Below are 25,654 nucleotides of genomic sequence, written 5' to 3'. Positions count from 1 at the left end.
AGAAACTGTGTTAAAGTGCTTTACTACTAGGGGTCCAGATTGTTCAGCCCTCTTGGATGATCGTATTCTACTATAAGTTGGTTCTTATCTTATTTTTTGTTAAAATTGCAACAATCCTCTATTTTTAGAATACCACCTAGAATATGTAGGGACAGAGACGGAGTTGTTCTGACTCTGTGCTGTGACATTATGATTTGTCTACAATTTTGGACACTTGTCACAGCCATTGAGTATTTAATTCAATTTGGTCCTCAAATTATTTAATTTTTCTAGTTGATGTACAGATGGTAACAGCTTGTCAAACTCTAGAATTCTTCCCCAAGTTTTCTTCTACTTGTAGGTACCTTTTAGAAATTCAGATTAACCTTAATAAGCCATTAATCATTCATCAACCTACTGTTTCTCTCTCTCAGATATTTTTCTTTTAACTCCTGTTAATCAATTCTTCTGGTTTTTGATCTATAGGTGAAGTTCACAGTTTAATTACAGCACCTGTAAACACTGATTATTGATTTTGGTTGCTGTTATGTTTGTACAAAAAGGAAAAATCTTGTCTCTTAATGTACTATATCCTGACTGTTGTGACCTTTCTAGATTGAGAATGCTACTTTTAGGGCGTCTTTAATGCTGAGATCTCCTTTGGCTTGGAGATTTTGCGTTGCATGAAGATTAAAATTAAATTATGTTAAAGTGTAACTGTTTTAATTAGGAAGAGTAGCAGTTTGAGATCTGAACTGTTTGGAATAAATATGTGATATCAAGTATTATTTAAGACATTATAGACGTTATAGATGAAGGAAAAACTATCTGCATTTTTTTCCTTTTGAACAATGTGACGTTCAGAGTGTTCTGGACCTTTCTAGCACTGTTTTTGTTTATGTGCAATAATGCTTATCATATAACATGAACAAAATATTATGAAAATATTTTAAAATAGTATTTGATTTAGAATAAATGGCTTCAGAAAGGACTACGCATGCTCTTTTGAATATAAATAATACAAAATATGTATATAGATCGAAACGTCTGATACTGTACATTTTAACAGTAGTTTTGCTCCAGGTAGAACAACCAAGTCCTGGTATTGAACTTCATGCCTGGTGTACCCTGCGAGAAAGCACAATGGGAGCCTGGTCCAAGGTAACGCATGGTCAGTATTTAGTACTATATCTCTAATTAAAGCTTTTACTTTCTCCAATAGATTAGTAGGTTTTTGGTTTTGTTTTTTTAGTCTTTTACAGTCTGTAATGGAGAAAAAACTGTTCCTACTTCCTAGGAATAGTAAGAATAGTGAATAATCCTACTGCTGCAAAAGCAAGTTTTGCATATTTCTTTACCTTGTGAAACTTGGAACGTAGTTCTACATGATAAAAAAGCAGGAGCAGAAAATACCGAAGTCCAGGCAGATGCTCTGTTCCACTTCACCTGTTTTGATTAGCTGCACAGAGAGGAGCAAATCTGCACCTCAGTCAGTAGGTGTGTTGGTCAGGCTTGGAGTATCGATTGTTTTGAAGTTCATGGGCTACGTTACTCCACAAAAGAATAATGTTTCTATTGGCAATATTTGTGAGTAGTGGGTCAGTGACATGCAATTATTAATGAGCATCCAGGATACACTTCTGTATAGGCTTCGACACTCATTGATAGCAGTAACTGAGGGTTTTATAAAGGGTACAGGACAAGAAAATTAAGGAAGTATGCTAACGTTTGATTTTATTGCACGTGTCTGGCAATATGGAGATTTTAATGAGTCTCATCAGTATTTGTTTGCTTTGTCTCATTTTTATTGTGCCTCCTCAATAATTATGAATAGTTGTATAGCAAATAATTTTGAACTTATTTTACATTTGTTCTCTGCAGTAGCACCGGGTGCAGGATTTTAAAGGCTTCACATTCCCTTTGGGGTTATACCTATCAACCTGTAGCAGCTAGATAATGTAACAGACCTATTACCATCTGGTACCATTATGTACTTACAAAGTGAGTTGGTGGTCTTTGGCTAGTGGTTAGGAGAATGAAGTCTACCTCGCTGCTAGTATCTGGATGGTTGAATGATCATTTTCTGGGATACATCTTTTTTTTCTTTCTCCAGATCCTTCTCTTCTCGGCAGCTACAAACCCAAGAGAGCCAAAGTGAGTACTCTGAGATGCTATTGTTTACAAACTGTTTTTCTGGGGAAGCCCTGAGTGAGGAGGATTGTCCTATGTGTAGGTATTTTTGAAACTTTATTTACTGTACTATCAAATACAAGACAAAGGACATTTAAAATCTGGTATAACTCAGTTTAGCTCTGCTGGTGGATTATTTACAAATAGAAATGTGAAACTTAATGCTCTGTAAGATATCCATGCCTATAGGTACCAGACTTAGTTTTCCTTGCTATTAAGGCTTGTGACAAGACTGTAGAAGAGACTTTGAAGGCAGTTTACAGTTCCCTTCATGGTCATTCTGAGAGGAAACTTTTTCAGAAGAGTATGCAAAAGTAACACTAGTACAAACGGCAAGCCACTCTTCTGTCATTTCACGTTTGTTTTTTAAGATACTAGTTGCTTTGTGTATTAAGTGGATATGAAGATAATGTCAGAGTACCTTCCTCTTTGTTGAAAAAGAGGAGCTACGAAAAGAGTACCTAGTATAGTGAAGAGTGAGTAGAAGATTAATAGGTAGGCCTGAGTTTTCCCTGGAGGAAAAAGCAGTCATGAGAAAAATAATATTTCTAAGAACAAGGGGTCACAGACTGAGGAGAGGTCTGAGGTTTGCGTGGTTTAAACTCCCAGGCATCACTGACTCTGGTCCTGGGAGAGGTGAGCCTTCAAACTGTGCAGTCAGAAAAAGGTGATAAAAGGCCTGTTACACTGGACTTTGCCATAATATGGTGTGTGAAATGGGGATCCATGCTATTCCCCAGCAGGTAGATATTCCTGTGTATATGGGAAGCGTGTAACGCTTTGGTTTTAAAAACAAAATTGTACATCTTGATACTCATAATAAATTTTAGCAAGGTTTGGTGTTTTTTTCATTTTTTTCCTCGTTGTTTTAACAGGCAAAATCTACTCATGGAAAAGACTGGAACAGCTCATCTGATGTTTGTATTGAGAATGTGATCTCTGGTCCACCTAACGGACGGTCCCATTCTGCTGGTTCATTAGTGCATTCAGCACCTTCAGCATTTCGGAAGCATTCTCCAAGTTCAGTGCTAAATCGATCTTCTCTAAGGGAAAGGTAATGACTTGTTTTTGTTTGTGAAATTCTGGAATCATTAACAAGAGCAGATGATAGCAGTACTTGCATGACTGTAGGTTTTATGTTTGGAGGATACAGGCTAAAGAGACAGGAGATCTTTCCCCATCAACTGTCTTGTTGTTTGACTTTTCCTCAGGAGCTATGTTTGCCATCACTTCTCTACTTAATGAATACAGTACGAATAATATGGCAATGAAAAGGATCTTTGACATCTCTGTTGCTAACCTTCTCTGAAAAAATGAAGCCCCAGGTTTCGTGCCCCCTATGCCCATCACATCTAAAACAGAGAATATTTAAATAATTAAATAATTACTGTTTAAGGGGGGTTAGACTATCAGGAATATAAATATAGACGCATGTGAAGCAAGATGTTTTGGAGGTATTTGGAAACCTTTTTGCCTTCTGTCTTGCTTACCCTGCTGTTTGTAAGTATATATTTGTGGCTGTTCTGTAGTCAGATGTGTGACCAGTTTTAGTAACATGCTTGGACTAGCTTTAATCTAGTCAGTGTATTATTTTCTAATCTTGCTGTTTTATTGACATCCCAATATTTTTGTTCTGTTTTTTTTTAAGCTGAAGTATAGGCCTCTGTAGCAATTCCATGTATATTAATTTGTATATATTTATTTTCCCCTTTTTAGTCCTCCACTGACAGCTTCTAATATCCCATAGTTTGCTGGATTCCAATCCCGAGGTTAATATTTTGGGCAAGTATAGCTGTTCCAGTGTCTCATGAGGGTGGGATAGAAGAAATGTGAACAAGCAACAGCTTTTTCATGCTTATATCATCTAATTCTTCAAGGAGAGTAGTCCCTACTTCCCACTGAGTAGAATGTGACCTTGATGCATGATGTTCTACTGTACATTCAGCTTAATAAGTTACTGGGTGGCTTTCTGGTAGCAGTAAAGTTGTATACAAAGCTGAGCCTGAATAACGAAGTACATAAAATAACTTGAAGAATCTGAGGATCAAACTGATGTGCTGTCCTAAATTCTGAAGTGTTTCTCTGAGGAGAAACTACTTGGAGATGTACTTTGGCAGCTAGTTCACACTTGTTCCAGGCTCTTTCCTCCTTGTTGCTATTGGTACCTCACTTAGTCAATGTTCAAAGGGGGCATTTTGTAGCCTACACACGACCTAATGCTTTTTTTTTTCCAAAATGGAAAAATTGTCTGTTCTCTCTTTTAAAAAGAAAAATGACAGATGGCAGGGGGCATTGAATTTTTAATACTCGTAAAGATTAAGTTGGTGTTTTAACATCATCTTCTTCTTGAAAACTGGCTTGTTTGTTGTTCTGCGTAATAGTGTTTCTAGTGAACTGTTATGCAGAGATTAGGATGTGTCTGGGATTTTGAGGAGGGTTTTTCTTCTGTCGTGTTGTCTACCTCCCCTCTGTCATTGTGCATTAGTTGCCCGTGTCTGGGAAACAGATTGTAATGGTGATTTTTTTCTTTAATGTGGTATGAATCCTTTTTTTTTTTTTTAAATTTAAATGGACTACATTTAAAGCTGACAGAGTCCTTTCTATTGATAGCAAAAAAAGTATTGTGTGCTGTGAGCTGCTGTTACATGCATAGTAACTTAGTCATCTGCCAAGTAATCTTAAAAATGTCTGAACGTTCTTGCTTTTTCTCATTACCAGCCCCTCTCCAGAAGAGATTTGTGCTCTTGTGAAGCTGTTTTTTCTTATTATTAGAACAAATGCTCTCAGCTCTTCAAGGATGTAACATCTTTTTATGTGAGCATTTACTTTTGTCATCAAAAAAATTTCAAAATAAGGAAGTAAAGGGCATAGTCTAAAAAATTTGATCTTTGTGTCCATGCTGCTGAGATAACAATGGATTTAGTTGACTGTATACAGAGACTTGTAGCTGGAATGACAAGCAAGGATCAGAGGTCAGTGTTTGGAAATGCATGCAAATATTGTTGTTCAGATCATAGAAATACAGAGAAAATCAGTACTACTGAAACTATAGCAGTGTTAGTGTATTTGTGAGAATAGTCTTATCTCACAGTGATTTGGGGTTTATTTCCTCAATTTTGTTTTGAATTGCAAAGACAAATAGCTTAGCATATACAAGCTATTTTTTAATGCTGATGAACCCATAGTATAAAACTTGACTCCACACCCCGACCCTTTTTCCTTTTTTCTCCTCCGTTTTTAAAAGGAAGTGGTATGAAGTGAGTGTCTGGCATCTTGGGAGTGCTTCCCCAGAACACTGCTAAGTCCCCAGAACAGTCACTAAGTCACTGCGATACCTTTCAGTGATATAGAAATTGGGATCTTGCATAAGGTCTTGTGAACACTTATGAATCCTTTGTAGCAGTTTCCGTTCCCTTTCTGTGAGCCTGCTAGAGGGACCACAAACCACTGTTGCCTCTTCCACTAGATTTGAGCCAGAAGTAGAACTATAAACAGTTCTATTGTTGGACAAGGCAGCAAAGTTTTGAATATTTGTTTTTCATATTTTATTTTTACATTTTTTGTTATTTATGTCACCTAAGGAAATCACTTACTGTGTTGCAAACTGACTCTAAACAGAATGATGCAGCTGTGCGACTACAGTTTCTGTTTTGATTCTACCTCCTCTGCAGAGCAATGATGCATGTGTGCTCTTTCGTTCCTGTCCATGATGTCTGGCCGGCTTCAGTCAAGGCAGTTAATGTTGCTTGCCCCCAAAGACTGGTTGGTTTTGCATAAATAAGTATCCTATATGCTTTGTGAAAGAGCATTAGGGCTGTGTTCTCTCAATGCTGTTGCAGGAAAGGAAAATTCAACTTCAGTCCATGTTTTCATAGTGCATGTATATCCTTACGTACTCCTAGAAGAGATGGTGTTTTTCTTTGTGACTTGCAAGCTAAGCCTTCCTTGCAGCACTGAAATCTGCAGCAAAATACAAAGCTGAAGTCATCTTTCTGTAAAGAAAAGAAACAGTGAAGTGGATTCTGTAAGCTAATGACAGAAGTCCTCTAATGGAGCTATCTCTGCTGGCACAAGAGAAATCCTATTCACAAGAGACTACGCCAATCAGAGCAGTATTTGACCATTTCTGTTATGCTGAGAGGCAAAGCTACTTATGTGTTTGGGAGCAATGGGTTCTTTTTCCTACTCTGGACATGGCAGGCTTTTGAATGTAGTTTTTATTATTGATTTGAAGAGTAATCGCTTCTAGAGTTAAGTCCATCCCAATGTCTTTTTAATGTTCTCCTGGTTGTACTGCTGAAATGTGATCTTACCTCCTATAAAATTTAACAAAAATCTAAGTTCTGTTTGAAGTAAGACAGGTTAACTGTGAATCAGATTCCCTTCCGTAACACCCCTGTATTGTTTTACTACCATCTTTTTGTATTATCTTTTTCCAAGTAGTAGGGAAATATCAGCATGAAGTTAGATATTACTAATGAAAGACTAAATTCTACATAAAGTCCTTGAAAATTCCAGTTATCAGAAGCTTTGGCTTCAAAGATCTTGAAATGTCACTCGAGGATCTTGGTTACTAGTTTCGTTGCATAGCAAAATCCAGACCACAGGTAGTTCACCTAATATTTTAGAAAGTGGAATGCATCCAAAGACAGGGTTAACTTCTGTGAGAATACATGTTTAAGTAGTAGGAAGTTCTCAGAACAAAGTGGAACAAAAAAAAATCAGCAGACTTTTCAGAAAAAGACTTGCTCTAAGGAGAAACTACAACTAGGTTTCCTATCTTGTTTTAGCTATTTAAATCTAATTATTTTGGAACTTTTGGAATTTCATTTGGTAGTAAGGTGGTTCTTGAATCTCCTGTGTTTATCGTTCTTACCTCTTGAGGAAGTTTACTTATTTTGCCTTCTCTAAGTTGATCTCTGGAAGCAGAACTTGAAGATCGGTTACTTCGTGGCATATTCTGCAGACTGAGTAGTGCATAAGCCTCATTTTGTATTTTTGACCAGCTTCTCTACTATTTGTCATCTTCATTGGTTGATTTTGCAGCAGCAGTAGGTAAATTTGAAACTGATTGCTGTCAAAGCCTTTTTGTGTATAAATGAATAAATTCAGAGAAGATAGCATAATCTGAAAGCTTCCAAAGAGTACAAGAAAGTGCCAACCAGTTCTGACATGCTAAACATTTAGTACAAGAATGACTTGAACTTTTGTTGGGGAACTACCCAGTTAGATATTGGGCCTTCCTTGAAATCTCAGAAGCTTTCTACCCCTTGGGATTCATGTTATACATGAATTTATTTATTTATTTATTTTTATTTATTTATACATGATTTATTCTGCCTTAGTTTTAAGGGCTAGATGTAAAATTTAGGGGGAGAAAAGAAAACATTTGTGAATTTTGAAACTCTTCACTGCAAATGTCTGTGGTGCTTCAAGGCCTACCAGTAAACAGGGCTTTTGAATATAAGAGAAGCTATTTAGAAAGGATGAGGTATTTTTACCCATTTTTTTTTTTTAATTTCTTACTGAAGATGAAGAGTAATTGAGCACAGACAGACTGTCAACTATTGCTTCCAAATGTTTAAACTGTTGTTCTTTGATTTGAGGCCTTGGCTGTATGTAACTGTTTCTGCTTCATAGTAAGTATCCTGGCATTGTGGAAGCAGCATATTTCCTCCACTTCAAATTGTGAGCATGTAAGGATTTTCATGTTGTTACATTTTCATTACAATTCACAGAACGGTATGTACCAATATAGTCTATAAAGCACTTCTGTGCTAGTATAGTTGCGTTTACACTAAGGTTTACAGCCATCAGATATTTTCAGAGAAGGCAAAACAAAAGTGCAACCTCTATCAAGTAGACCAGTAAAACTCATTAAGTGTAGCTCAGCCTTTCTATTGTGCCTCTGTTCCAGACCACTGTATACTGAGAACCATGTGTATCTTACAGATTACTACTTCATGTCCTTTTAAGTGAAATAAATTCTTCACTTACTGTGCATGCTGTATAAACACCTACTTGGATATAAAATCTATGACTTTTTTTCCATTTCAGAGTTAATTATATTTGAGTTTCCTGAAAATTTCTCATGTTCCATGCATAAGTTCTTGTAGGTTGTTTTATTTTGTGGTTGTTGGCTTTTTTTGTACTTAGCTTAAGAGTTATTTCTTTCTCTCCCTTCCCCTTGCCCCCAATTACAGTGGCGTCCTCTCCAATTGTGAAGCTGGTACTACAGTACTTCATTGATTTCTGTCCTCTGGTAGTTTGTCCTTGTATGTGGTTTTGCTCAGCGTGAAGTCTGTGTCTTTGAAGCTGATGAATTCTTCATGGAGGCCACATGCACAGAGCTGTTCACAAGGCTAGGAGGTGTGATGGTGGGGGAAGGGGTCACGATAGGCATTGCAAATATTCTGCAGCAGGCGTTTGCATTAATTCTACTGATATGAAATGTATTAGTATCTCCTGCTGAAATGTGATATTAACATTTTCACTATGTGCAAGTGAATGATTGGATTGTCTGACATTTGAAAATTCCTATTTATTACTGCTCTCAAGTATGCAAGCTGCTGTTTAACTAGCGTATATGGCTGGATGTATCCTGTTTGTATTTCTAATGGAGTATTTCATCCTAATGGATAAAATTATATGCAAAAATAGCTTTGATCTTTAGCACAAGATCTAGACTGTGCTTGGCTGCTTTTTTTCTATCAAGGTAGATGTTGTCTGCATGACCTTAAAAAAAAATCCTTATCTCATAAAGAAAATAAATGCTTTTAGTCACATTACAAGGGAAAATGGTTCTGTTTCCTTGATCGTACTCGACACAACATCTTTGAAATTAATCTTGAGAAGTTCTCCGATTGATCTGGCTTTTTCTAGGTCACTGAGCTATATTTCCAAAGTGTTTATACAATCTATTGGAATCAATAAACAATTTAAACTGATGTAACTGCAGAATGTTTGCAAGTCTCAGGGAAAATTGGAAGTATGACAAAGAATACAGCTGTAGAAGTTTATTTCGTTTATCAGGACAAACAGTCATTGAAATGAAATGACTTTCCTTTCAACATTGCAATACAATACTGACACCTTAATCACATAAATAAATGGCTAGTCATTTTAAAAACACGTTATTGGTCATTTTAGGCAAATGGAATCCCTTTATTTATAGTTTAGGAAGCTGTGCTTTAAAGCTTTTTGTATAAAACATTTCCAATGGGGGAGTTAGCATATCATAAAAAGGTTTCACTTCAGATTATGGGTGTTGCATTTCAAGGCAGGATTTTATGTTAGTGTGCATTTTGGTGGATGTAAATATTAATGTTATGACTTTAAATGTGACTAAAACTTAATAGTTATTACTAAAATTAGACAATGACAATACTAGCAAAAGTAATTAAAAATAAGCTGATACTGTTTTTAATCATACTTAAGGTTTCGGGTTTTTTTTGTAAATTAAGTTTGGGATGTGTGTGAGTGTCTAACATTTCTTACACCACAGCGCACACTAGTGGATTGATCAATAAAATCACCTGGAGAAATAAATCTAATAGTTCTTGATTTAAGTACTTAAATTTTCTTCTTGCAGACATGGTCAGATATTTTCTAAATTAATACAGTAGCAAGCTTGGGTTTTCGTTTTTTCAAAAGTAAATACATGTGTCTCCAAGGATATTTGTAAATTTAAGATTAATATCAATGATCTGAAATCTTACACAGGAATTTCATAAAATTTATTTCCCCACGGCAATCTATTCCAAATTCTCAGCTCCGGCAACCTGAATGTTGGAAGAACAGCAGCTGCTGTATAAATAAGAGGAAAATGCCATAAATTCTAGAGTTACAGAGTCTAGCTTTTGTTTGTTAAATGGGAAATGATTCCCTATTACTGCACCTAGAATGCAGATTTTTAAACATGCATTTCAGAATTTCCTTAGTGTTATTGTTTGTAAGGGCCAATAGGACATCTTAAGATGTTTTTTGGAGTTTTTTGATGCCTGCCTGATATGATTTATTCTAAGTAGTGTGTTTTAGCAGGCATGCAGGGTTTGGTGGTTTCTTTGTTTTTTTTCAAAAACTGCCAGTGATACAGCACTTGCCTTGTAATGCTGTACATCAAACTGTGTTTGACTGTGTTAAGGAAATAAATGTTCCTGCCTGCTTAAGTGGTTTAGACCTCTATTTCTTTAAAGACAGTGCTTTTCTCTCTTAACAGAAATTCACAAACCACTTTCTTTTAGGAAAAATTATGTGAGATCTTTTAATGCAACAGATCGTTAGATTCTAGTATGCAAAAGAATTGAACAATATGGATTTGCCATACGTGCTGTTGGGTTTTAAATTAATTGTAAATGTTCAGGATTCTAATATGAATGTTTATCTGTGGATCATTACAGGCAAGGATTTTCACAAAGCTGGCTATAACAGCAATGTTAAATGTCATTAGAAGTATGGAAAATACATCCCCCTATAGACTATATGATTCATTCTTCCAATATTGTACCATTTATTGGCATCCTTTCTTGGAGAAAAACAGAAGCATTCAGAAATGGATGATTTGATTTAAGGAAACTCATAAATGGGCTGAAAATATTGGGGTTGTTTAGAATAGAGAGATTTCGGAAAGGTAAGCAATAATAAATGAGTCTGTGTAAGTTAATTATGTACAGGAAAATAGAAGAAGCTTGTGTGAAAGCAGAGAACTAGTCACTTTCTGGTCGCATTTTTATCCCTCTGATAACAGAAGGAATAATCCGAAAGATTTTGAGGTGATCCCAGCCCTGTCTGTATTATTCAAGTCAGCCTGGCACTTCACATTTTCTAGATCATGTTTCCGTTACTTTTCACGTTGCCAAGTAACACATTTTGGACTGAGACTTTCAATGTGCATTTGGGTTGTCCTTTTTGGAAGGAACTGCACTGTTTCTTAGTTGTATTGAGATTTCTGGAAGTTAGATGAAGGTAAACTAAGCTTTGTCTGATCAGGCTGGGATTTTCAGAGAGAGGAGAGGGTCAGGGAATGTGGTAAACTGGAGAGAAAAGGTCAGAAGGCAGTTCCAGTCCCACAAACCCCTCCAGAGCCCCATGTAGAATCAACGTTCAGAGTCATGATGTTTCTCTGCTGCACTGAATTTGTGAAGCCAACTATTAAAGGATGTCCCTGTTTCTTGTGCTCATAATCCACCCAGAGTACGGCCACCAGTCTTGCTGCTGGGTGTTTTTCCATTAGATCAAATTACAGAATCTGGGGCTGATCTACAGCTGGCTGCTTGGCTAGTGACCCGTATATATCTTAGCATGAGTTTTAATAAAAAACATATCATGACTTTTTATTTTCTTCGTGCAAATCAGCTTCTTGGATGTTGGGAAACATTGAAATGAAGATGCACATTCTTGATTTAGTGCCCTGTTTCTGTTCACTCTGATGAAAAGTTTACTTACACAATCTCACGCTCCCTTTTCACAAAGATTGTGAATTTGCTATTTTTGAACTCCATAGGCTTTCCTATTTGCACACATTGGGGTTATCTTCCTGTTGATTTATTTCAGTGAAAAGAATTTCTTGTGTGTAATACTTCCTTTAAAAAGAGAAAAATGGAGCCTGATCACTGGGAATAGAATAACTGTATAGCTTTTCTGTTCTGTAGGGACAATACAGACATTACAGAAATATTACTCAAGTTACAAAATCATCAACATTTTCTGTGTTTTGTATCTTATGCTGGAATTGCGGATGCATGTTGTTTATGCAGTGCTTCGAAATGTTTCTTTACTTGTACCCCAGAGGAGAAAAAGAATCAAATCCAGACATTGTATATGTTCCAACTAGACAGAAGTAATGCATGCTTCATAATTAAAAAAAAAAAAAAAAAATCAGTGAAAAGCAAGTTGGAGCTTTTCAACAAGGAAATATTTCTTTTTTGTTTGTTTTTCCTCTTCCTCTTGCAGATTTAACTCTGGTTGTCCTCCACCAGCAAATGGAGATGAGATCCATAAAAGAGTGAAAAATATTTTAAGGACACACAGTGCTAGACAGCGCCTAGTATTTGTAAGTTTGACTCAAACTAAATATTTTCTTTCCTCCAAGATGGTTGAGGAAGACAGTTGTGCTTACAGTCTTGGATATGTTCTGATGTCTTTTGAGGCAAACTTCATTGTAGAAATGTGGATTCAGTACATAAGCTGAACTTTTTCATGCTGGTTTCAGTAGCCTCCTTATGCGGAGCCTTTGGAGACAGGTGGCCTCCTCATAGGGTATAGAGGACAATTAAATTTTCTTTTTATCTGGTTCCCCTGCTTTCAGTTTAACCAAAAAAATATGTTGGAGATCTATTAAAGAACATGAAGGGCTTAACAGCTTAACATGTTGTGCAGCTGCACATCAACAGCTGCTTGTGTCCAGCTGTTGGAGACCTAATATTATGCTTCAGATGCGTGCTTTTTTTTCCCTCGTAATTATGTGGCTTTCGATGAAATCTAATGAGGCCATGCCTGGGACCAGAATATTTTGTCCTTGAGGAATTTTGAAGTGTAATTTCAGTCAGATAGCAGTTTTTGCTACTGTGATTTTGAGAAACTCAGTTGTGGCATGGTATCTCCCTGAGCAAAGTGTTGTACAAATTGAATGACAGGATTGTCTATCTGCAGAGAACTTAGGGTCTTAAGTGTGAGAGGAGGTAAAGGAAAGGTAAGGTAAAAGGATATAAGGATGAGAGTAGGTAAGATTAAGATAAGGAGCTCTGATGAAATTATTATTTTTGTCTGACAATCTACCACACTGTTGTTATTGATCGGTTCAAAGAGAGATGAGTTACTCAAAGTGGGGAAAGATCTTTTTTGCTTCAGTTTCTCCTTGTAGAAAAAGGAGTGTTGACAGAAATCTGCCTTCAAAGGTTGCTGCAATTTTAAGTCGATATCGTCCCCAACTGTCCACCTTACCCCTCTGCCAGAGTTTACTACGTCTGTGGGAAGTGTGACAAAGAGTGTGAGAGCCTTGCCCACCCCACCTCAAGGTCCAATGCAGAAAAAGTAGGTGTAACACTAATTTGATGATGTTTGAACTGTACTGGCTGGGATGCAATGACTTCAGTGACTACAGTAAACTCTTGGCAGAGGGCTGGGGAAGTAAAAGAAGGTTGTTATCTTAGTCTGCTGCTGCGTGATATACTGAAGAACCTTGGCTCTGAATTCCCAATTTAGTTAGTTAGTTAGTTAAAATCAGGTCTACTTCCACTGAGTACTGTAAAATACGCCAAGATTGTATTGGGCTTCCCCAGAAGGCCCAAAATCCAGGCTGTGTTGTTACGCAGTGGATGGATGAGGTAGATGGGTCATCCTGAAAGTGAGGGAGTAGCAAAGGAAGTGCACACAATGGGGTGAGTAGATTTTTGGCTCCAGTTTGGATCCTCTTCCAAACTTTGAGAGTTTACAAAGTATCTCTTAGTCTTTTCTATTCCAAAGAACATAATGCTAAACAACCATTCCCAGAAGCATCCATCTGTGTTTTCCAAAATTCAGTTTCCATAGTGCTCTGTAAAAACAGCATGACTGGAGCTCTGCTGCAGATTCCTTAGGGTGTCCACTGTAGCTTTCCAATGTGACATTCTGACAGTATCATAATGTTTCCATCGTTCTTTGCTATCCAGAACATAATTTGCCTCAGGCAAATTCTGCAGAGTTTTATTTACCACTGTACCCCATTTCCTCTGCTCGGTGCTTTATAGTCTGTGACTGTTGAAGGAAGAGAGTTTTCCTGTTTACAAACACATATTACCTTTGTATTTCACCACGATAAATTGTTAGGTTTTTCCACATCCATGCTCCTGCTATGCACCTTGTTCTGCATCTTATTGCCATCTACCACTGACTTTACTGTCTTTTCTTCAAGTTTTGTGTTACCGACAAGTTGCGTTATTTTAACTTACTTTTTTCCAGTTATTTGTGATGTAGTGTGAAAGACGATTTTGTTTACTAATCTTTGCAGCTATTAGCTTCTGCTAAAAGCATCACTTAATACCATCTCTTAAGTAGTGTCTTTGCCCTCCACAGTAGTGTGTGTGTGGTCGAGTGTGGATGGAATTTCTACCATCCTGTCTCAGGTGGGCAACTGGCTTGCTTCAAATGAAGTGTTTCGTTCCATGCTTACCTAAGAGGCCAAATGTGGGTTTATTAATATCTAGGTAGTATTTTGAAGGTCAGATTGCTTCTTAGCAACCGTTAAGAATACCACTGAAGGATCCTTAGGTATATTTTTAAAACTTATTTTTAATGTTGGGTAAGCATGTTCTTAGCCCTGTGTATGGAATGGATGTATTTGGATGGATAGAAACGCTTCTACTTGGTAAAATCCAGGATGTAGGTAACAGTAGCTCATTACAAAAGTTGTTAATTCATTAGGGTTCTTTTTTGGTTCTTTTTTTTTCCCTGTCTTCTACAAGAAACAAAGTAAAGCAGTGAGCAACAGGTTTCATAGTATTTAACCCACATGTTTTGGGGGATTATTGAAGCTTATGCTGTCTGCATGGTTCTTTAGATCTACAATGTCTAGAAATTCTTTCCAGTTTATTACCTGAAAAATATTAGCTGAGTTGTGCTGAACTTAATTAAAAGTGTTCATAAATGGCATTTGGCTCATTACACTTTGTCCCTTTCTCCCCCAAGAAATGTAAGCACTTTAATAGTTTTCTAAGTGGAAAGAATGTATTTTTGAAATGAGATCATTGTAATCAGAAACCAAGGTAATGAGAATTTGATTTTCTGGTGTGCTTTTTTTTTTTTTTTTTTTTTTAGAATGAAAGTAACTCATCACAAGGAGACTTGACTAAGACAAGAGACTCTTCTCATAAAGCGCACTTATCCATGAGTGAACTGCAGAGCAGGTATGGAGTTTTCCTCTGACCAAGAGAGAACAGTCATACTCACGATATTGCCCTTTAAATTTAGCTAAAAATTTCTTTTCCTATTTTGAGCTATGTGTTATATTGCACTGGGAAAAGGCTTCCGTAGGAGTTAGTCCTAGCAAGCTTTTTCACCTAAAAGCAAAATACAGTTAATTATCATCATACCTTTCATGGTGTTTGGAACTGTGTCAGTATAGTCTTCATAAAATTCTGATTTTAGAACTGGGCTTGGTCATAAAAATGATCCGTGGGCAGTAGTTGTTGGATTTTATAAGTCAGAGAGTAAATGTAACTTTAAAAATATCTATTTGATGATCTTTCCTTAAAATTATGGAAATGCAAAAATAAATTAAAACTTATTTCATAATAAGGCTTTCGGGTGAGGTTTTGTTTTTTTTCCAAAACACATGCTGGAAAAGAGAAGCATCTTAAAAAAAAAAAAAAAAAAAAAGGCACTGCAAATGCATAGAATGGTCTAGTGATTCGGTGTGTCATACTTCAGAAGACATTTTGAAAACCTTGTTTATATAAATTAATTATTGTATGTGCTCCTCACATATATATCTAGGTTTTCATTTGAATATTTTACTTAATACACTGATTGTTTTGGTATTTGAGAACTTCTGCAATAGAAGTTATAAGTTCTGATGTTTCTCTGTGTACATGCACGGTATTTTGTAGAACATTCTGGATGCTTGTTGGAAGAAAGATACGAAGCAATATAAAGCATTTAGGGTTGTATGGATTTTCTGTTTTTCTTTATATTAAGACAAAGTCCTAGAAATGTGGTGCTAAATTAGAGATTGCTTGACATTTAAAAAAAAAAAGTTTAAATAATTAAAGTGATGCAATATTTTGTAACATAGGCTTCCCAAATCACCACTGTGTACCACCAAAAAGAGGGTTAGTTCAGTATGCATAGCATAGTGAACTTCTACTTGAGATTAGTAAACTCCAAAGAGTTCATCTATTTGTTGGCCCTTTTTTTTTAATTCCTGTAATTTGTGGTCACTGCTGTTCAAGGGATCTAGTAAGTCTTAGATTCTTGCATGAACGTGGAATTGCTACTGAAGTTGTTAGTGTTTCTGTACCTGTGCTCACTCCTGTACTCTGCATGTAGCCTTTTTGCTACCTTATCCTTTGTCCTGACAGCTGCTGCAATTAAATTGTGTAGGAAATGTTTCTGAGAGAGAAAGTGCAAGTTTTTGTTTTGAGGCAGCTTTGGGAGTTTGAGATTGATGCTGAGACTGCAGACTATGAAAAAAGAAGAAACAAATCCTAATACTAGAGAATCAAGAAGTGATGGGGATATAAAATGTGGCACTCAGCTTGGGAAAGGAGCGGTCCTTGGGTTTAGAGGCCGGCAGCACTAATCCCATTCACTGAAGGGTGAGAAATAAAAAGACTCGAGGACAGTCTGATTGCCAAGTGTTTGCCACAGTGCTCATAAACAGGATACAAGGACAGAGAAAGAGTTCATAGAAGGACATGGTACTGTCGACCAAATGTTGGCGGTAAAGCAGATGATTGAAAACCACTGGGAGCAAGGAAAAGGTCCGTGTTTTGTGAAATATTTAGTATATGATTCACTCAGAAAAGAACTTCTGGGACTCTTAAAGGAGATGTATGATGGAACAAAAGCATATGACAGGTATTTCTGAGCAGGGAGTTGCGTGCAGAAATCTTGCTGTTAATATGATTTGTGAGTGTAATTCCCGGATTGCTTAGCTCAGGTTGTCGGTTGGTTTCCAGTTGAGATAGGAGAGGGACTCTTCTCTAGGTTGGTTGTATCTGTGTCCACACCAGTGCTAAGCATCTCACGTGCAAGGTCTGGCTAATGGGAAACGCATGCACACACACACGCTTAATTCTTTTTCAGAAACAGAATAAGGAATTTGTGAAAGTTGCTATTGTTCTTTGAGGCTTTCTTTTACTGCAGTCCTAAGTGGTTGGGTTTTGAGTGTCTCTATGTAGATTCTGCTTTTAGTAGAGGAAAATGAAAGTACAAAGCTCAATACAGGAAATGGATTCTAAGAAAAATGATGTAAAGCTGCTTATTGTATAGTTGCAAGTGCTGTTCCCAGTGCCATGCTTATTTGTCAGACTGAGAATTCTCAGTCAGAACTGAGGTAACTCAGACCGCCAAAAGGAGGTGGTAAAAGTTCAACTGTTGATGGGTATCCAGAGTATTGACTTGTCTACATTTAACACAGACCTATATAACTTTTCTATTGATTTTGCTGTTTGGTAGGTTGGTTTCATTGTGTCCAAACTGTAGAGCACAGATCACCCTCTCCAGGATGATAAGCAGGTTTAAATTTTCCTCATGCTGTTGACTGACTTAAAATGTTGGGACTTTTTTTTTTTTTTTGAAAAAAAAGCATGAAGGTGACCTTTCTTCCTCTTTAATATTGGAGTCACTTAGAGATTTTTGTTGTTTTATGTGGTATAGATTGATATGACCATAATACTACTTTTGTTTTCTATGGGAGAGAGAATCTTGGAAATGTGAGTTTAAAAAAATGATAATGCTGATTTTCCTTTTCTTACCTCACCATTTTCCCTTCTTAAAATGAAAAGCTTATGCTTTAATGCAGCTAGCTGCAAGTATATTTTTGCGTCCTTTGACACAAGCATTCCTTCTTGTCATGCATGTTTATTGATATGAACTTGAGGACAAAGTTTTGAGGATTGGTTTGACCATAGTAGATTAATAAATGATATGTATATAACAAAATATAAAACTTCTCTGTGAAATGTATTTCATTTCCTAAGGGAAGATGGTCACCATAAGCTTCACATTTCCAGTTTCTTTTTGCAGACTTGCGAGCCTTTGTGAAAGGCTGAAGATAACTCAGTTCTAATCTTTAAGTGTCATAGGTGCCTAAGTCTCCAAGGAGATGTGAAAAATGTCACTTTAGTAGTCATTTTCTGCTGATGATTTTTCATCTGTTTGTTTCATGCTTTATTACAGTAAAATAACTCCTTTTGTTATATAACACAATCTTTTTCTTTGAAAGTCTCAAGAGAAGCAAACAATCATGAAGTTTAGCTATACATACTTCAGATTTGGCAGTGTTTTGCAATGATTTTCAGAGAATAAATTTCACTTCATAGATAAAGGAAATAATATCTCAAAGCAACTAAACTATGAGACTGTGTTTGGTATTAAAACAGTGACACATAAGATGGGGTGGGGAAGGAACACTCGATTGCCATTATATCATAATGTATCTCATAGAATACTTAATCCAAGATGCTTCCGACAGAACACTTTACAGCTGCAACCACAGTAATTTAATATACCTCTGATAGATTGTCTTCATATTGAAATAGCTGCTTGTGGTTACATTTTGACCTTCAAAGGACACAGAAATCCTACTGTGTTGCTCTTGCATAGGCTCAGTGCCTAGTCACACTGCCTGTCAAAATACAGCAAAATGACTGCATGCTCTTTTAGAATTAATTCTCTTTCTATTTGGGAGGTATTACCAAGTCCACAAGGATAGGTGGGGGAGAATGTGTGAATGAATAAAGTAGGGTGGGCTTCCATTTCTTAGATGTAGCTGCAGTGCAGTTTTTGTTTCTATCTGTGAAAGGTAATCTGTGGTTAGCAGCTTCACATTTGGATTTCTGCTTCTGCATTTGAATTTGTACTTCTGTTTCCTCTTATTTATCTTGATTTGATCATTATTTCATATCTTCTTTGTGTTGACAGTTCACCAGTGCAGCGGAACACCACTGTTCACTTGGATAATGGTGAATACTGGTCCAGTCGTGCAGCTGTATACAAAGGGAAGTCTCACAGAGCAATCTTTGAAGACAGTCTCGAGAAAATATATAGAAACATGTACCGAAAAGCTTCTGGCACTGTTTCAGACCAAAAACCACACTCCTGATAGCAATCTAGCTGGAAATGCACAGTACACAATGTTGATATTTCTTACGAAAACAATTTTTATGTGACAAATATTTGTACTCTATTTTTAAGGTATAATTATGGCTGGGCAGGGTTTTGGAGAAATGGGATTTTGGCCTGGGTTGCCAAATGAATGCTATTAGCAGAACCACACACACCCTACTCTACCCCCTGCACCACTATCAGGAGCAACACCTCCCCCCTTAAAAAAAAAAAAAAGTACTAAGCTCCTCCACAGTTAATTAAGATGGTGTTGCTCCTTTGAGACTATCAGAAAATAGTCATTTGAAGACAAATAGGTCTGCTGGATATTCCTGTCTGACATAAGTCAGGTTTCAGCTGCAGTCAATTATTATTTAAATAATTAAATCTATTTAGTAACATAAATAGAATTGGTTGAAGAAGCAATATGTCCTAGTGTTCAGAGAGGGTGTCTGAGGGGGAGGCAAATGCAAGTGTTGATATAAAAGCGTCTGCTCTGGGAAAGAGGGAGTTGGAATGGTTTTCTAGAAAATTGGGTTTGGATTGTTTATTTTTGAGAAAAGCAGAAAGAAAACTGATACTGACCTACAGACATGCTTTCAAAGTAGTTTCAAGCACCTTTAATCACAAATTTTCAAATAATGTCAAATTTTAAAGAAACCCACTTAGATCTTTGTATCAGAAGAAAAGTTGTCTTCACATACCCTACGTGTTTGAAAGTTTCCAGGTTTTCTTGAGTGCAGTCATGACGTTTACCATTATACTTGCAATTTTTAAAAATACAAATAGGAAATGAGTGGGGAGGGGGAAAGACTGGAGCTAGTCAGCAAGCTTGTTATACCCAGTACAGGCTTTCTGAAGTTCCTGCATCACAATCCCACCTAATTTGGAGCCTGTCCTTCCCAGCCTGCTGGGATCCTGTTGGCAAAAATCGCATCCTTTTTGCTAAAGGCCACCAAATGTTCATCAGCGGTTCAATGCTTTCCCCAGGGATGGAACCTTTTCAGCCTTGCATTGAGCAGATCCCACATTAGCAGACCAGGGCAAATTGCCCATCTATTGAAAAGCAGAATGTTTTAAAAGGGCAAGTGTGTCCATCTCCTGCTTCCTTTTAGAATGGGGGGGGGGGAAACAAATGCATATTCTGGCTCCTTCCCTGACTGAGCGAACAGATTCAGTTACACCAATGCCATATTACCTGTTAGGATTGGATAAAGGATAAAGCTTGCAGTACAGATGGCAGAACATCTGACTGTAACCTGCCAGCATGCAAAGATAAACAAAAAGTTGGTCTACTCTGCCTTCCATCCTTTAATGCTGAGACAACATAATTGATTTGAGAAAGCAGTTGGTGAGCAATTATGCTAGTGGGAAAGCACGTTGAAAGGCTGTGTGCTTCTGTTTCAGGAAAGGGGACTCTCAGAGGAAGCGTCTTCCATATAGACATTTCTATTCCTTGTAGCAGTTAAACCAGTTGAAGTGGATTAACACTGATAACTTCCTGTCCCTGATGCCATTTAGCACATTACTGCTTTCAAAGGGCATTAGCTGCACAGTCTTATGGATAAGTGTTGAGGCACTCTATGAAGTAGCATACCTTTTTTGCAGATTTGCAAAATAAAACTTACCCAAGCCATGCCGCTGAAGGCATGATGGCTGTAGAGCATTGTGCTACCAGTACCTGGTATGCATTCATTAGTATGTTCCTGCTCTTTAGTAGTCCATAAAGGAATAGTTTTTCTTGCTGCTTATGAAAATAAAGATATCCAAATGGATCCTAAATAGGCACAGAATATTCTGAGAGAGAGAATTTTCCAACCTTTTAGCTTAAAACGAAAATCTGAAATCTGAAAGTTGCTGCAGTTCCCTGTATGTGTTTGAGCCTTAAAGATTTGCTGTTCTTCTCATGATGACCCAGTTTTCATTCAATATTATCTGTGTTTGCCCTTGCTGGTGTCACAGCTTAGTGAAAGTTACTGTCTTCTGCAGGATGGCTCTCCCCTTTGGCATCATCTCATTCTATGATACAGAAGTACTGTTTGTTTTTTCCCTCCCCAGCAATCCAGCATTGCAAACTTTAGTCCCATTAGCTCAATGTGTAGGAGGCTGAATGCTGAAGCTTTGGGATTTTTTGCATGTGGATAAGTAAGGACATAAGTTGCCATGAATTCAAGACATGAGGAAGGGATGAGGGAGGTTGGAGGCCAATGTAGAAGACCAAGGTAAGATTTCAGAGCGGTCCAGAAGCTGGGGAGTATGTTTGTTTAATTCCCCTAACTAAAGAAGCAAAGCATACAGTAATATGGCAACCTTTCTTCTTCCATCAAAAGCTAAAACTAGATAGGAGAAAAAGAAGAAAGTGTCATATATTGAATTCTGACCGGTATGAATATTCTCACTGAAGCCTTTGAAGGCAGCATAGCAACAAATGAAGCAGATAGATTATGAGTGTTGTTGGCCCTGCTCCAGCTGCGGAGGGAGATGGTGTGTGTACATCTTTCTGAGTCAGCTGCTGCAGGATGTGTGTTTCCCTCTTGGGTCAGAGTCATTCCACAGCTTATATGCTGTGATACGGCACAGTGCTTTTCCAAGCACTGTGCTGGAAATCCAGTTAGTGGAAAACTTTTCTATGAAATGTGACTTAAGTCCTGAAGTACACTATCTGTCCATAAAATCTTCAGGCCACTTGGTTTTTTAACGCTTTTGGCCCCTTCCCTGTTTCCTCAGCTACCTCTTCTATTAATACGCATACAGCTCAAGTGCACTGAGCACTGCTGCTCCTTTGCTGCTGCAGTGTGGTAAGTATAAGTTCAGGCAGCAAAGCAGTGCAGTAATAAACTGTAATTGTTTAATGCACCTTGCCTTCTAATACAATTTAAATCACTTCTATCAAATGCACATTTCTAGGTTCCTGAGTGGAGTTTTAAATAGCATTTTTTATGCTCATTCCTGTCTTTTTCCATCCACAAAGCGGTCTGTTAGTGACAGTGGGATGGCGTAACTCCACACCCATCGTTTTACGTCCTGAAGGAAAGTTACCTACTTAAGTCTAGCAATAATGGGCTAGATTAAGAGAGAATTAGTGTGCTTTCTGTCAAGTCTCTCTTTCTCTTGTCTTCCCAAAGCTATTACAACCCATGAGTATTTTCACCAAATGTTTTGCAGAATCCAGTGTTGCTTGCAGTATGCGATCTAATCAGTGTAATATTTTAATGACTTTCATTTTAATAAATCAGAGTCTGCTTCCAACTTGCTCCCTCTCCTCTCTCCTACAAATAACTTAATATAGCTTAGGACCTTGGGGTGGCTCAGTAGGCAGGTAGTTTGTCTACTCATTCGGTAGGATGCCAAATCCTTTGCTGAGTAGTAGTTGCTTTGGAAATCACTCAGTCATTGACCTGTTGTGGATTAAAGGCAAAAATGTCAAACTCTTTAACGATTTGCCTTATCAAAGTTTTCAACAAGAAGAAAGGAAGCTTAAATTGGTCCACTGGGGACAAGAGGCATAGGGATGGATAAAGTAAGGAACAGCTTCGTGAGATAGATGGGCAGGAGGGTTCATACCCCAAATCTGAGAGGCTTAGATGATGAGGACTGCTCTTTAGACTGTGCATCACGTTTGAATTTTACTATTGCTTAGGGGGTTGCCAAAATGGTGAGTGGAGAAAGAAATTACCTACAGAGGTTGGGAACCTGTTTTGGGGGTAAAATAACAGAACTTATACCTCTGCTCAGTGTTAAATTAATAGTCTGTGCTAAAATCCCTCTTATTGTTACCTCAGCTATAAAATGGGGAGTTTGTGCTCTACTGAAGCTTAACTAAATGACTGTAAAGTGCTTTGGGATCCTGAAGTGAATGTTACAGAAATTATTTTGTGGAAGCCTGGCTGAAAAGTCCCATCTCATCTCCAGGTTACTAAAAAGACCTTATTTTAATTTTCCCAGTTTTATTATTTTTTAATTAGACAATTATTAAGCAAGTCTTAATCTTATCAAAATAGAAACCTGATAAATTTAAGAGACTATTGAAAAAGACAATGAACTGCTTTACTACATGTGCTTTCAGGAGTTTGTCTTCACTGTGGATATCCTAACCAGCTTATGTCTTTTGGGTGATCTTTGTTCATTATACTCATACTAACTGATCTTTGTTTGTTTGTAATCTTAATGCTTTAGCGCTTTCTTCTAAGTATGCTAACCAGCACTATTAACATCTATCGTGTTTTATTCTCATCTTCTTTCTAGGAAGTAAGGGGTGCAAAGGTGTGTACAACTTGACAGTGGAAGCGTTTCTGTGGTGTGTTGTAGGTTTGTCAGAGAAAGTAAGTTGGAAGGAGTCTCTGCCTTTTCAGTCTGTTTGCAAGGTATTATATAGTTCTGATCTTCCTGATTTTTAGAATTGAAAGTGTTTTCTGGAACACTGAACTATGCAACAAAATTCTTAGCTTCTTAACAGTGGCTACTTGTATAAATCTTGTAATATGTAATGTCTTGGTCATAGGAAAGCCAACCATGATGTTAATTACTTCACTGTTACAGAGTGATCATTAACAGGATGCTGACAACATCTCGAGACTTAAGAGGAAAGAAATTTGGGGAAACTTTTAAATCAGTGAAAATTAGCTTCTTCGCTGCTTAGTTGTAGTGAAAACAATTGAATCTAAGAGAGAACAGCATTTCTGTGGATTATCTTAATGAGCTACCTCAGTGACAAAAATGATATCTGGTGTAGGTGATGGTCTCTGGTAGCAGCAGAGAACCAGTCTTTGCCCAGTTCCTTTGAGTTTCAACAAATAATCTGTTGTTGTGGGAAGTGACAAAGAGCATCTAATATCCTTGTTTCTGTTACATAGTGAATGATTAAACACAAACCCCAATGCTTTTTTGGTTTCTACTGCTTTGCCCATGGAATTCAAAACATTGTCAACCAAAACCCTTAGAAGTTGAGGCTGTAGCTCTGTTAGCAATGTTGGCTTGCCAAAGACATGCAGTTTGTTCCTTATGTTTGTCTTCTGTGAGAAATTCTCTGAAGTACAGTGATAATTTGTCTGGGTGACAACATGGAGGAACAGTAATCTTTCTCTTTGCGTTATCAGTGTGGAGATTTTTTTCATATTTCTGTTCAGTTCTGGGTAATTGTTTCTGACAGAGAGCTCTGCAGTCTGAGATGCGGAGATCCAAGCCATCTTCTCACCTCTTCAGGGGAGGGAGTTTGCTGTTGCCAAACATGGTCTCTTTTGGTTCACAAGGATTTATGGAACCTGAGGATACAGCACAAAAGCTTTGTTCTACTATCAAACACTTGTGTAACCATGTAGCACTGATGCCAGGGAATGGACAGGACCACACGGGGTGGGGGTGGGAGGTTGAAAGTCGGGGTGGATTTGGGGAGCTGTTTGGTGAATGGCTTTCCATGGGTTATGGATTTGTTTACCATGAATTATCAGTGTACCCCACAACCTGTGAAACTTATAAATGTGTGTTGAAGTAACCAAAGCACCACTTATGTTGCTGAATGGTGGTAAATTCTAATGCTTATATTTGTATTGTTACACTGACTTCAATTTTGGGATGTTGAGTTAATTGTGTTGCTACTAAGAATATATGCATGAACTGCTTCATTCAGTACTCCAGTAGTAAACATTTGCTAAGAGGTTGCTTTCCCTGCTTGCCTTGTTTTCACCACAGTCATCTAGTGTTTACATACATTTTAGCCTCTGTGCCATTTTTGAAGGCTTTATTTGTCTCATTTACGTTTTTGGTTTGGATAATACTTAAATATGAAATCCATCTGTGAAACATATTGTATATTCACGTTGAGGGGTAAAACCAGTTTTTAATTAAAATTTTATACAGCGCTTGTATTTCACTTTGTCCTGTTTTATTATGAAACACTTCAATCTTCCTCCTAAAACACATATGTCTTGTGCGTTTCAAGATGTTCCTTGTTGCTCATGCAGAACCGGTTTCTGAGCTCTGTCAGCAGAGTGCCATATGTTCTGGGGTTCATTTAGCTTCTCTGGCGTTTGTGTAGGCAGCATATTGGATGTAATGCAGCTAAGCTCTGCTCCATTCTTTTCTTTGTAAACTTGTCAAGAGATGAAAAAAGCAGGGAGAAGAAAACACTGAATAATACTTGAGTGATTTGAATTATCAATAAGTTATGGTAACTTGGCCAATCAAAACTGAGGTTTCTTGTGTACTTGAGGATTTTCCTTAAGTGTGGCTTATGCATAACCTACGAAGTGATGCAACCCTCAGTGCTACCTGGTATTACACCCAAAATGAGTGCTGGAGATTGAGATATAACCCAAGCCATTTGGAAATGACAGGCATTATAAGCTCTCTTAATTGTGCGTTGATCTCTTAGTTCTAAATAAAAAAGTGAGTAATAGCAGATGGGCATCTGAAGAGATTGTTCTTCTCTTTTTGTCTTCTGGCTTTGTGGAAAATAACTCTACCCTGTTTAAATGCCTGCTACTGAAAAGACAAATCCTGAGACTGACAGTACTCTCGTGGTGGTGGTTTTTTTTAATCATTTTTCTTCCCTGTCCCCCATAAACCAGTAGGTACCATCAGTCTTTAATATACCACTGGTATGTAGAAACACAGCCCTGACTGTTTATTGATAGTAGTCATACATTGTCAGATACTGATCTTATCTGCCAAATGCTTTTCAGAA

The 25,654-nt window shown here is 37.4% G+C and overlaps 1 protein-coding gene across 5 annotated transcripts in view; it reads left to right on the top strand.

The window, feature by feature from the left end:
* SPATA6 (spermatogenesis associated 6) overlaps positions 1 to 24,834 on the top strand; it is a 42,867-nt gene extending 18,033 nt beyond the window's left edge. For 3 of the 5 annotated variants that reach the window (XM_040565413.1, XM_040565414.1, XM_040565412.1), the window contains 6 exons: positions 1,063 to 1,150; positions 2,093 to 2,133; positions 3,045 to 3,223; positions 12,121 to 12,220; positions 14,962 to 15,050; positions 18,790 to 24,834. In XM_040565413.1, the coding sequence (XP_040421347.1) occupies positions 1,063 to 1,150; positions 2,093 to 2,133; positions 3,045 to 3,223; positions 12,121 to 12,220; positions 14,962 to 15,050; positions 18,790 to 18,970 (678 nt within the window). In that variant the 3' untranslated portion in view covers positions 18,971 to 24,834. Of the gene's footprint in view, positions 1 to 1,062; positions 1,151 to 2,092; positions 2,134 to 3,044; positions 3,224 to 8,372; positions 8,875 to 12,120; positions 12,221 to 14,961; positions 15,051 to 18,789 lie in introns of those variants that run through there. The other 2 variants (XR_005821990.1, XM_040565415.1) reach the window with 2 other exon arrangements.
* The last annotated feature ends 820 nt before the right edge of the window (positions 24,835 to 25,654 follow it).

The sequence above is a fragment of the Cygnus olor genome, chromosome 8 (genome assembly GCF_009769625.2).
Source record: "Cygnus olor isolate bCygOlo1 chromosome 8, bCygOlo1.pri.v2, whole genome shotgun sequence".
Lineage (NCBI taxonomy): Eukaryota > Metazoa > Chordata > Aves > Anseriformes > Anatidae > Cygnus > Cygnus olor.
Note: the sequence above shows the minus strand (reverse complement) of the source record. Positions and strands in the feature narration are given on the sequence as shown.